Genomic DNA, 14,149 nt, shown 5'->3' on the forward strand with positions numbered 1-14,149 from the left:
CTAATGTCACTTACACCATAGTCACAAGGCCACCCAGATTTGAGGGGGAGGGAACATAGACACCCCCTCCCCACCTCTCAAGGGAGGGAGTGTCAGCTCTATTATAAGAATATCATATAGGAACCTTGAAGACTTTATGCTGAATGAATAAGCCAGTCGCAAAAGGACAAATACTGTATGATTCCACTCATATGAGGTACCTAGAGTAGTCAGATTCCTAGAGAAAGAAGTAGAACGGTGGTCGCCTGGGGGAAAGAGGGATGGGGAATTAGTGTTAATGGGCACAGAGTTTCAGTTTGGGAAGACGAAAAAGTTCTAGAGATGGATGACAGTAACGGTTGCACAACAATGTGGGTGTACTTAACGCCACTGAACTATACACTTAAAAATGACTAAAATGATAAATTTTATGTATATTTGGATTTTACAAAAATAAAATAATAAATGGGATGGGACATACTGTTTCAGCCATTTCTGGAAAATACAAACTGCCACACAGTCTTTGGGATGGTAGTAGGAGGAGTGTATAGATGTCTAGACGGTAGCATAATATTCACATCCCTTGACACGGTGCAGTGCATGCTTAGAACTAAAATCCTATGAGCTGATAGGTAAGACAGAAAGGGCTAATCAGGGTCGGTATGTTCTAAGGTCCTTATATTGCTCAGTAGAAACTCATCCCATGCCAGTTGCTACTCCAAGTTTCTCACTCCCCTCCATCATCTGCCTGATTTTTATTACTCTTTAGAATCCCCAGGGGCCGGCCCCATGGCCAAGTGGTTAAATTCACGTGCTCCAGCTTCGGCGGCCCAGGATTTTGCAGGTTCAGATCCTGGACGCAGACACGGCACCACTCATCAGGCCATGCTGAGGCGGCATCCCACATGCCACAACTAGAAGGACCACAGCTAAAAATATACAACTACGTACCGGGAGGCTTTGGGGAGAAAAAGGAAAAATAAAATCTTAAAAAAAAATAGAATCCCCAGGTAGTTGTTTTGCACTTTTTCCAGAGTTTACACTTATCAGTGGGAGAGTTGATCTGTAGGGACTTTCACTGCCATACTGGAAGCAGAACTTCTCAAGAAATTCAATCTGTAGATAAAAACTTTTCAGGGTGTATATTAGTTTTCTGTTGCTGTATAACAAACCACGACACATTTAACAGCTTCAAACAATAGACATCTACTATCTTGCAGTTCTGCAGGTCAGAGGTCCAGGCACAGGGGAGCTGGGTTCTCTAGGTCAGAAATCTCACCAGGCTGCAATCCAGGTATCAGACAGCTGTGTTCTTACCTGCAGCCCGGGAGCTCCTTCCAGTCTCATGCAGGTTTTTGGCAGAATTCAGTTTCTTGAGGTTGTCAGACTGAGGTGCCCATTTTCTTGCTAGCTATTGGCTGGGGGTCGCTCTCAGCTCGGAGAGCCCACTCTTAGGTCCTTATGTGGCCTCTCCCATCTTTAAAGGCAGCAATGCAGAACTTCCCTCACACTGAGTCCCTCCCATTCTTTGAAGATCTCTTGCCAGGAAAAGCCCACTCCATTTAAGGACTTGCCTGATTTGGTCTGGCCCAGGGAGGATAATCTCCCTATTCTAAGGAGAACTGATATTCTTGTTGATATTGCTGAAGCTGGGAAATGAGTACATGGAGCGTTGATTACATTAGTCTCTCTACTGTTGCAAATGTATGAATTCTGTCACACAAATTATTCCAGAGCATAGAAATGAAAAAAATTTCCAGGGGTTTTTTTACAAAGCAAGTATAACATTAACATTGAAAACAGGTAACGGTAGGACAAAATTACTTAATTTATTATTATATTACTTAAGAATATTACTTAATTCCAATATTACTGAAGAACATTGATGCAAAAATTCTAAAAGTTACCTAACAGAATTTGGCAATATATAACAAAACTAAATATGCATTTACCTTTGACTCAGTAATTCCACTTCTAAAGAAATTTACCCTGAAGACACATGCACAGCAATATGAAAATACACCAATGTCAATAAATACATTGATTGAAAAAAACTATAGCATTTGCACACAATGGAGCACTGTACTATGTAGTTGTAAAAAAGAATGAATATGATCTTTGTGAACTATTATGAGGTGCTTTCCAGGATATACTGTTAAGTGAAAAAAGCAAAGTTCAAAAGAACACATCCACATATAGTTATCTTTTGTGTAAGAAAGAAAAAGAAATAAGAAAATATACATGTAACTGCTTACTTTTTATAAAAAGAAACACAAGAGGGAATAAGCTTGAGTCTAATGTGATGGGGTGCCCATGAGAGGTAGGTGGGAAGAGGTGAAGAGGATTGGGATGAGGGTGAAAGTGACACTCCGCTGAAAAACCCGGTTTGTATAATCTTACTTTTGAAACTACATTAATGTTTTACATTAATCAATAAAGTCAACAGCAATGAAGGGGAAAAAAACTAAAATAAAGTACAAACAGAAACAAATAAACTTAATTGTATTTCAGATGAAAACCATAACAACCCCAAAGAGAGGAAAAAAGGATTAACTCGATTAACTTTTGAGCGCAATACTTAGAGTATATGAAACTATATGACAAACTGTATCTGTCAGTTTAAGACAAAAATAGCTATAAACAAATATTGAACTCAAGTTCAAAGTGTTTCTGTTTTTTGAAATGGTATAGGTTAGTAATTCTGAAACTACTTCCCGTGTATTGTAAGATCGAGCAAATGAGTAAATGTACTGAGGATAATGGGAGCCAGTTTCTCACTGTTGCAGGAGGGAGTTATAAATATGGAAAGGGGGAAGACTAGAACACATCCTGTTGTGCTAAAATTGTGGATATCAGTATGAACTATGTTTCAAAATATGGATTTAGATGCATGTATGTCTGTATATGTACTATTTTGGCTCAGTCAACTGAAAGGGTCAAAAGCAAAGACACCTAGTATCAATGAGCACACCTAACATCCAGATCTTGGTTTCTAAATGCCATTCCCCACTAAAAGGACCTACATCACCAGGGCTTGTTTTTGTGTCAAAAAGCAAGGAAGTGCTCAAAAAATGATGGAGACATATCAAAAAGACATAACAGCCAGCTTGAGCATAAAAATAAATAATAGTAATAATAGAATATTCTTAGGGTAAAACAAGCATATATGAGTGCATCCTGATATGAGTTAGTAAATGAATGAATGAGAAAGGAAAGCTCTCCCTTATGGTAGACTACCAAGTAATAAATGCAGGAGAAATGACGGAGTTAGAAAATCAATATTTTGCATCCATCATAGTAATAATCTCTTCAGCCATGAATCATCATTGGCTTCTAAAAATTTGTGGATGAAAAATCAATGAAAAAAGGATTTCTATATAACCTCAAAGTATTCTCTTTCAAATTACTTATTACAAAAGGAAAAAGTCACTTTACTGTGGATTAACCTGTGAACAATACCTTACACCTTAACCAACTAAAGTGAACATCTTAATAAACGGAACAAATTGGCATCACAAATCTTCTGATGTGATGCTCTTAAAATGAGATAATGTCTTTCCTGTGGTAGTTCAGCCAAATATAACTGAATCTAATCAGAAGAATACGTCAAACACAAATTGAGAGATATCCTAAAAATAACTGTCATTTTGGAAGATATAAAGAAAAGCTGAAGAACCACTCCAGATAAAAGTAGACTAAAGATATCCAACAACTAAATAATGCTGGATTAGACTCCAGATCTGGGGGTGGGAGGGTTGGGGGGATGACATAGCTATAAAGGATATTACTGGGACAAATGGGGAAATTTGAACGTGAACTGTGCTTTAGATCAAAGTTTCCCAAATCTTCTTGGTTCAAGGAGCTCTTAGCGTCTCAATAATTTTTTCATGGTGTTCCATGACCAAAAGAAATATGTAGGTCCAAACAACTTATTAAGTATTTATGCCCTAACAATTTACTTGCCATTTGAAAAACGAATACATGTAAACTGAAAGAAAAACAATATTTTTTATTTCATTCTTAAATAACCACAATTGCTTACTAATGGATTTGTGCACCTGTTGGGCACTGCACAACTTCACAAATCTTGGAATCAGATTGGACAAGACCATCTTCATTTCCTGTTCCACACTGATTTTTGCACTGTACTTGCTTTTCATCACAACCACAGAAAAACCCATCTTCCCAAATATATAACAGATCAAAGGAATATGGCGCCATCTATTGTTGAAGTTGTAAACAACCTTGAGTGAGTAGTTTTGCACAGATTTGATTTTGTTTGCCTTGAAAATTTAGAATGTAAAATATCTCACAGATATCCCGTTGTGAATTCACTGTGAGGCTGTGGGGCACCTCAGTGCACAGGTTGAGCACCACAGGATTAGATAATAGTGTTGTATCAATGTTCCATTTCCTGATTTTGCTAAGTATATTGTTGCTACCTAAGAGAAAGTCCTTTTTCTTAGGAAACACACATTGAAGCATTTATGGATAAAGAAATATGTCTGCAAATTACTCTCAAATGATTTAGAAAAGCATGTGTACATATAGATATTGAGCAGAATTGATACAGCAAATGAGGCAAAATGTTAACAACTGATGAATCTGGATAAAGGGTCTACAAGATTTTTTTCTGCTATTCTTGAAATGTTTCTGAGTGAAATTATTTCAAAATAAAGATTTCCAAAAGATGCAATACAAAATACTACATTTTAAGGTGTATGTACATATGTAGTAAAACAACTTTTAAATGACTGGAAATTAAAAGCACCAATTCAGGTAGCTGCAACGCTTGTAGAGCAGGAGGAGGGACGTACTGGGGAAGAGAACACACAGCATCAGCGATGTATTTTTCCTTAAGGTAGGTGGTGGATATACAGATAGTCATACATTATTCTTTCGACCTTTAAGTATGTCCAACATATTTCATAATTTACTTTAAAAATAACTATGTAGGGGCTGGCCTGGTAGCATAGTGGTTAAGTTCGCATGCTCCGCTTCAGCAGCCTGGGGTTTGTGGGTTCGGATCCTGGGAGCCGGCCTACATACCACTCATCAAGCCATGCTGTGCCAGTGCCCCACATACAAAATACAGGAAGCTTGGCACAGACATTAGCTCAGCAACAATCTTCCTCAAGCAAAAAGAGGAAGATTGGCAACAGATGTTAGCTTGGGGCCAATCTTCCTCACCAAAATAAATAAATATGTAGAGTCTTTCTTAATACATAAAAATAAAAAACATGAGTAAATGAAAGCATATGGCTAATGTTTATTGGGGGAGGTCACCATGTACTTCAAGTGCATTATTTCCTGCAACCCTTACCACCACCACATGCCCCTGTCATGCCAACACAAAGGATAACAGGGCTGACTCCAGACCTCATGTTTCTCAGCTCCATACCATATCTTCCAGTGTCCTTCCATACACAGCTAATTCATGCTTCTCTTTCTTCTTTTTATCTCAGACTGGGAAAGAAAGCTAACTGTCTTGCTTTTTCAACTCCAAACTAATTTAACAAACCCAGTAGAAAATATGGTTACACATATTCAAACCTCGAAAACATCAATATGAAAAAAACGGTAATAAATTTTAAACTTCCCCATGTTTTACTGCTCTTATGCTCAGTAGTATCATACACAGTCAGTCTTTAACAGTGGAAGACTTGACATTTTGCAATTCTTCTTCCACAATACCAGTTCTATTTGAGGGTCAAAGGTGAACTATCAAAGAAATAGATATTTATTGATTTAATTTATTAAATCATACTGAGATCAGCATCTGGAGAATCAGTATTCTTGTACACTTTAAACTATCAAAATTCTAACCAGGACTTACATTTCATATTTGTAAAGAACTTTAGAAGCTCCATTGAACAAGTTACTTTACTTGATTATGAACAAATCCAGAACAAGCTTTTTTTAAAAAAAGTAGTTAATGTTTTAAAATTAAATTTTAAAATTAAAATGTTTGAAAGTCTCACTTTAAATAATTACGAAAATTTGAGCCTTTATTCACTGTCTTCCTGTAATGTATTTAAGGCGTTTAAAGCTGTGTGAGAACAGAAGCTATGCCACCTTTGCCGTTGTCATTTACAGGGAAATAGGCAGCCATTCTTTTTCAGGGCATTAAATAATCCTTTGTCAAGTTCTATTCATCTTCTACAGCTGAAGATACTGACTCAAAAAGTTACAGTTTCAGGGGCTGGCCTCTGGCTGAGCGGTTAAGATCGCACACTCCCCTTCGGTGGAACGAGGTCCGTGGTTCGGATCCTGGGCGCGGACCTATACACCGCTCATCATGCCATGCTGTGGCAGCACCCCACAGAGAACTAGAATGACTTACAACTAGGATATACAACTCTGTACACGGCTTTGGGGAGGAAAAAAAAAAAAGAGGAAGATTGAACTAACAGACTTTAGCTCAGGGCCCATCTTCCTCACACACACATAAAAAATTACTCTTCCTCTCAGACTGATTTTAATTCAAGCAGACGCTTTTCTTCTCCCCTGGAGAAAAGTGGTTATCTTAGAATCCTTTACTATTCTACTGTCACGCTATCGGCTAAAGGAAAGGTGAGAGCAGAAGATGGGACTAAGTGCGGATGTGAGCAGCAGGGAGAGGAGGAAAATGAAGGCGCGCGCAGCTCCTGGCCGTCACACACACCCCAATAAAGCTGGAAGTGTAAGAAACAAACAGTCTGAGCTTTCCTCCTACGATTACAACTACGAACAGAAGCGCAAGGCCTAAACTAAAACCTGCCTTGACTTCAAACGGACCACCTATTTTTCTAAAGGGTAGGAACGGGATTCGGATCCTGCCTAAGGCCCCTCTTCAGGACTGGGGCCCTGACTTCCCACTGCCTGACGCTGCCTCAGGAAGCACGAGCACGGGAAACAGAATATTGGGGGGGGGGGGGGGGGGGGGGGGGGGGCGGGGGGGGGAAAGGACGGGTCCACGGGGACTGAACAATGCAGAAAGAACACCCCCAAAAGGGCCGTGGCCGACTTTGACATTTCAGCGCGGCCGGGCCTTGAACTGACCCGTAATTCCGGAGACTCCCAGCCGGAGGATTTCTACCTGTTCTAACAGCCAACAGGTTTCTACCCCCTGGGCTGCAAACTCAACAAACGCCTATGACCTGGCGCCCCGAACCCAAAGCCGCGCTCTGCACCGAGAGTAAACCCAGCCACCCCCGGGCGACCCCATCCCGCCGAGGGACCCGGCCCGGCCCGGTGGTGCGACCCCAGGGAACAGGTAACCACAGCCCCGTCTCCAGGGCCTGGCGATGACGTCACGCCGCCCCTCTCTACCATCGCGAGACTCTCTTCTCCCTCCCCCAGTTCCCTGCGCTCCCAACCGCCCGAGCCCGCTGCTAAGCAGCGGCGGGGATGGCGAGCCGCGGGGCCGGGGCGGTGACGATAGCAGCGGTCCCGCCATTGGACGAGGAGCCCTGAGGGACAGGCCAGCGCGGTGAACAAGGAGAGACCGAGGCGGGTGGCCCCGAGAGAGCGAGGGCAATGGAGGCCAACATGCCGAAGCGGAAGGAGCCTGGCAAGTCCCTGCGCATCAAAGTCATCTCCATGGGCAACGCCGAAGTGGGAAAAGTGAGTACCGCGCTGGGAGGGGCGGGACCTGCCCCCCTCCCCCCCCGCAGCGGGGCGGCCTGCCGATTGGCTGGGAGGGCGGCCACTCAACATCCCGGGGTCCAGCCTCCTCCCCGCCCCTGAGCAGGCCTGGGTCTCCTCCTGGGTGATGCGGCTCCGCGAGGAAAACTCTGCTGACCTTTTTGACCTTTGGGTTGCCACCCCCCTCCTCTACTGACGTCACTCTCCATAAGAAGGTGTCTCTTGTGGCCTGTAAGCCTTGAATGTACCCCAAAGAGAGTAAGGAGGCCTAGATCCCTGTGGCAGGTCTTAGATACCATGTCTGTGTTCTAGGTGATCCGTCCAGGACTTAGAGGTGGAGAATAAAAGTTTAATTACCCCCAGCGGTGCTTGGGAGCCTAAGGGAACTTACTGGGGTGCATGTGAGGATTTGGATTTATAAAATGTTGCTCTGCAGACATGGAGTCTAGAATCTACATTTCAGTCATAAGATGCTCAGGTGTTTCACAGAGGAGATGCAGTGGATGTCAAGGAGCCTGTGTTGTTTTGTTTTGTTTTGATTTCTGGTAGTGTCATAACATCCATTCTGTCAAAGAAGGCTTTGTTCCACTGCCGTTTTCCATGGTCCTTCTACTGGATATCAGCTACAAGTTCTCCCGTAGTATAGGGGGAAGGGAGGGCAAGAGGGGACCAGAGGTCTTTCCCCAAATTAATTCTGAGACTGCCTCCTCTTGACTCAAAATTATCTCTCCTTCTGGGTGAGTGGAAACTGTTGCTTAAGAACCTCCCAAGGTCATTAAATCAGTGACTAACACAGGATTAGAACCCGGGTCTTCACACTCACCACCGTGCTCTTTCCATCATTGGATGCTGTCAAAATCAACGCGGAGTAGGATCTACATGCCAAAAGAGCTGCTCATGGGAGTGTTTAGGCCATTACCCTGCTCACAGTTGATGCTCAGAAAATGTTTATCAGTGTCTTTTCTTTCCATTTAGCGTATCCTGTAATATTTATGTATCTGTCCGTGTGTGTGTATGTAAGTATTAACATAGCATTCATGGAAAGTCAACACATTGAATGGCAAGTGTGTTCTAAGCATTAAAAAGAAAAGAATAAAGCCTCTGCAAGGTTATGTACTAAACTAGCTAAGTGAACATGTATCACTTTTGTAATTTTACTATACTTAATGGTACAGCATTAGAAATAGCCCCAAATGCCCAGTGTCACCACATTTATGTAACATTGTTCCAGAGTTATTAGCCAATGCACTTAGACAAAATAAAATATGAAATGCTGGAAAGGAGAAGGCAAAATTATAATTATTTGCTAATGATGATGATTATCTGGAAACCCAAAGAGAATTAAGCTATTAAAAAATTAATAGCTTTACTATATCAAATTATAATTGTTTGGAATATGTAATCAAAAAACTATTTTAATTTATAATAATAACCAAAATATAGTATCTAGGTTTAAACTTAAGAAGAGATGGGACCTATACAAAGAAACATTTCAAACTCCGCAAAGGTACATAAAATTACTTAGGCAAATGAAAAGATATACTTTCCTCCTAATTAGGATCACTCAGTATTTTAGAGGTTAGCCCTGGTGATCTAGTGGTTAAGATTTGGTGGTGAGCACCGTGGCCCAGGAACCACACCACCTGTCTGTCGGGTGTCATACTGTGGCAGCTGCGTGCTGCTGTGATGCTGAAAGCTATGCCACCAGTATTTCTAATACCAGCAGGGTCACCCATGGTGGACAGGTTTCACTAGAGCTTCCACAGACTAGGAAGAAGGACCTGGCCACCCACTTCCGAAAAAATTTGCCATAAAAACCCTATGAAAGCAGTGGAACGTTGTCTGATTTAGCGTCAGAAGGTGAGAGGATGGCGCAAAAATATGGGGCAGGGTTCTGCTCTACTGTGCACGGGATCACTAGGAGTCAGCCAACTTGGTGGCACTAACAGCAACAAATATTTTGTAGATGTCAATTCTTTAAAATAATGTACAAATGTAATTCAGTTCCAGTTAAAATACGAATAGGGTTTTTCTTTTCTTCAGAACATAATAAAAGGCACCAAAGTCCTTATGAAAAATTAAACATGAGAATGACCAAGAAAATTGTGAACAAAGAAATGAGGGGAGACTAACACTACCAGATATTAAAACATATTTTAAAGTTACCAAGCTTTTCCTATTGATACTGGAAAGAAAGTATAGAGACATCAGTGGAACAGAATGGAGTTCAGAAAAAACCCGAAACACATAAGGAGATTCAGTTTACAACAAATGTAGTAAGTTCACGGGGAAGTAGGGACCATTTAGTAAGTACTGTTGGAACAACTACTTATATTTGGGAGTGGGGTGGAGTCCTATTGCATTCCTTTCTCAAAAGAAATGTTTAGATGGATAAAAGATTTAAATGTAACTTTAAAAAAAATTTTGCCTTAGTCGTAAAGGTAGCACATACTCATTTTAAAGAATTTGGAGAATATAGAAAGATGTAAAGATAAACAATTTTAAGTTAAAAATTAAGGCATCCCCTAGTAAATAATCCTTGAGTCAAATGGCAAATCAAAACACATGACAAAATGACTAGAAAGCAATGAAAAGGAGAGAATCCATACCAAAACCTTCAAGACAAAATTAAAGCTGTAGTCAAAGGAGAATGTGTTATCTTATTCATTTCTAAAAAAGAGAGATGAAACTAAAGGAACTTAATGGTTGCACAACTTTGTGATTGTGCTAAAAATCACTGAATTGTACACCTTAAAAGTGTGAATTTTATGGTACGGTATATCTCAATTTAAAAACTAAAGGAGGACCCGCCCAGTGGCCGAGTGGTTGGGTTCATGCGCTCTGCTTCGGCGGCCTGGGGTTTCGCCACTTTGAAGCCTGGGCGAGGACATGGCGCCACTCATCAAGCCATGCTGGGGCGGTGTCCCACATGCCACAACTAAAAAGACTCACAACTGTGTACCAGGGGGCTTTGGGAGAAAAAAGAAAAACATAAAATCTTAAAAAAAAAAAAAAAAAAAATTAAAGGAACTTAAGACATTAGAAAAAGGACATGAAATAAACCAAAAGAAAGAGAGAATTCTCTGGAAAGATAAATGAAAAAGAAAAGTGCCTAAAAATCTACTTAAGAAAAATAGAGAAAGAAAAAATTACAAGATTAGTACTGAAAAGGAGACATTATCACGTACTGGATGAGATTAAAACAATGATTAGAGAATGCTACATACAATTCTTTGGAAGCACATTTGAAAATGTAGAGGAAATGGAGGATTTCCTAGCAAAATGTAAATTACCAAAATTGACTGAAAAAGAAGTAGAAAACCCAATTGACCAGTTGCATAAGAAATTAGGAAAGCAATTAAAAGATTTACCTTCCAAAAAGGTATCAGAATCAGATGGCTTCATGAATAAGCTTTATTTGAACTTTAGATAACACATAATTTCAGTTACATAAGTTATTCCACGGAAAAGACAAAGGTGAACAGCACCCCAATTTATTATATAAAGTCATGGTAACTTAAATAGCAAAACTTGATATAGTATCAAAAAGAAAAATACATACCATTTTCACATATACGTAGAGGGGCGTAATTTCTAAATATCTACACATAGAATTCAGCAATATATCAAAATACATAAAAAGGAAATTCACTATTAGCAAGTAGTTTTTTTCCAGGAATGCACACATGGTTCAATATCAAGAAGTTAATCAACATAATTTGTTACATCAACTGATTATCTGTACTCGAGAAAATATTTTCAGTACTATAAAAACATTTGATATAATCAAGTAGTCAATCCTAGTAAACACTTTAGGCATAATCAGAATAAAGTGAAACTACTTAAATATGATAAACAATATTTGTTAACCAGCAGCAAATATACCAGATGGTGAAATGCTAAGGCCATTTCCATTAAAATTAGGTACCAAAAGGGATGCTTGCTATTTTCCTTTATTATTCAGCATTGTTTTAGAGGTTCTAGAAATGCAGTAAGAAAAAGAAGATTCCCAAGGGCTCAATCCCCTCTGTGAAGGAACCCTGAAATTTCTCTCTGGTCTTTGTTTACATCCAGTTCAGCTTTCTGCTTCAGCAGTCAACCTCCCCGAAGCCCAGTTCTCAGTGTCCTCTAGAACCTGAAATTTCCTGATGTGCTTACCATCGACTCTTCATGTCAGCCAACTCTGAAGTTTGCCCTAATTCTAGATTTCCAGTTATATTAAATAAATATTTTCCTGCTAAATCAGTTGAATTGGGTTTCTCTTACTTGCAGTCAAAAGTACCCCCATCATGCAATATTGTATATACTTCTCTGGAGGTTGCTTTTCTCTCTTAACAGTAGGTTATGGTAATCCCTCCAAGTTATCTGACACAACTCTACTGGCTCTGTTTTGTGGTTGCATAATAATCCATATCATGCAAGTGTTCTCTATTGATGAGAATTCACTTTGTTTCCAGCTTTTTTACCTATTACAAGCAATGTTGCTATAAATATGCTTGTATGTATATATATCCTAAATACTGGTACTCTAGTTTCTATGGACTAGGTTCCCAGGGGTGCAACTGCTGAGTTGAAGAGCACATTTTTTTATTTTAGTAGCTATTGCCAATTGCTCTTCAAAAATGTCTATTTCTACCAGCAGTATGCAGGCACTCTTTTCCCCAAATCCTTGCCAACACAGTGTTGTCATTCTTTTAATTACTACCAATCTGGTTCGTGAGAAGTAATTTCATTGTGACTTTAATTTGCATTTCACTGACTACAGATGAAGTGAGCATCTTTTCATATGCTTCTTGGACATTTGGATTTGCTCTTCTATGGATTGCCCCATTTATACTCTCTACACATTTTCCTATTGGGTCATGTGTCTTTCTTACCAATTTTTCTGGTTTGGGACCATTAGAGATATTAACTTTTTGCCAGTCGTATGAGTTACAAATATTCACCCCAGTGTGTCATCTTTTAATATTTTTATAGATGTTTTCCCATACAATTGCTTTTATTATTTTTGTTTACATATACTCAGTTATGACTGTCTTTTCTTTAGTGGTTTCTGGGCTTCCTTTTTTGGTTGAAAAGGTTTCCCTAAGGTTGTACATATGCTGCACATTTTCTTCTGATTTTTTTCCCCCTGAGGAAGATTCGCCCTGAGTTAACATCTGTTGCCGATCTTCCTCTTTTTGCTTGAGGAAGATTCACCCTGAGCTAACATCTGTGCCAGTCTTCCTCTATTTTGTATGCAGGTTGCCGCCACAGCATGGCTGCTGTCAAGTGGCGGAGTTCCATGCCTGGGAACCGAACCCAGGCTGCTGAAGTGGAGCTCACCGAACTTAACCACTAGGCCATGGGGCCAGCCCCTCTTCTGACATTTTTGTTTTATTTTTAAATGCTTAACTCAAATTCATGTGTAATTTATTTTTGTATATAGGAAAGTTGAGGACCTAACTTAATTTTTTTCCAGATGTATATTCAATTGTGCCGGTAACATTTTACTAAATAAATCATTCTTTTCCCATTGACTTTTAATATCAATGTCTTTGCTTTTTAAATTTCCTTATATAATGGAATCTATTTCTAGGCTCTCTGTTCTGTTCTGTTGACCTACTTGTCTGTCCTTATGCCAATATAATTCTGTCTGGATTGGTTTTTCAGGCTGTATTTTAATATCTGTCAAGCCAAATTCCCTCCTCTTCTACTGCCCCACTCCTCTTTTTAATACTTTGATTAGCTCTTCTCAGATAGTTGTTCTTTCATATGAATTTTAGGGTAACTTAGAAAAAAAGGCTCAAACCTATTAAGATTTTCATTGGAACTGTATTAAAAAAAATAAAAGTGCCTAAAGATCTGTTTAAGAAAAATAGAGAAAACAAAAACTTCTTTCCATATTTATGTTATCTAACTTAGCTTAGAAGGTCCCAAGGCCCGGGAGCCCTGTCTCTTTGTGTTATAGAGAGTCGTTATTAATACTGTTATTTAAATGTGTATCTCTTTAAACACTTAGGACTAGTGTTTGAATAGTTTAGTGGAGTAAAAGGACTTCCAGGTCCCTAATCTCATGAATAATTTAGAAAAAGGCTATGTTTATTTTTCTAAGATATCATGAGAGAAAACATTTGAGAAGTGCTTTCAAGCTATAAAGTGTCTTTAAAAGTATAACCTCTTAGCAGTAGTCACTGCAAAGAAATTTTTCCTTCAGTTCACAATGAGCTTATTAAGTACTTTTTAAAGTAACTGTCCTATTTGATTTAGATTGAGGTTCATCAGGAAAGGGTTTGAGCAGAATAAACTCCATTATCAGTACTTCAAGTAAATTGTAAGTTTCATGAATGCTAAGGATTGTTATTAATATACAAGTCGTTCTAAATTGGTTTTTCATTGGCACTGAGCTAACTGCTGCAAAAGATACAAAGAAGTAAAATACTGGTTCTTGCCCACAAGTAGTTTATTGTCTAGCTGAAGAGATAAGATAAATATACACATGTGAAAAGATAATTGATAACAGGCAGTGTATGACTGATGGCAAACACATTATATATATATATAT

At 39.3% G+C, this 14,149-nt stretch overlaps 1 protein-coding gene across 2 annotated transcripts in view; it reads left to right on the forward strand.

Moving 5' to 3' along the window:
* The first annotated feature begins 7,347 nt into the window (after window positions 1-7,347).
* Window positions 7,348-14,149, forward strand: part of DNAJC27 (DnaJ heat shock protein family (Hsp40) member C27) — a 32,581-nt gene continuing 25,779 nt past the window's right edge. For both annotated transcript variants that reach the window (XR_006888435.1, XM_046660071.1), the window contains exon 1: window positions 7,348-7,584. Coding sequence is in view for 1 of the 2 variants with exons in the window: in XM_046660071.1 (XP_046516027.1) it covers window positions 7,498-7,584 (87 nt within the window). In the remaining variant the exon portion in view is untranslated. The remainder of the gene's footprint in view (window positions 7,585-14,149) is intronic.

Source organism: Equus quagga, chromosome 5 (assembly GCF_021613505.1).
Source record: "Equus quagga isolate Etosha38 chromosome 5, UCLA_HA_Equagga_1.0, whole genome shotgun sequence".
Classification (NCBI taxonomy): domain Eukaryota; kingdom Metazoa; phylum Chordata; class Mammalia; order Perissodactyla; family Equidae; genus Equus; species Equus quagga.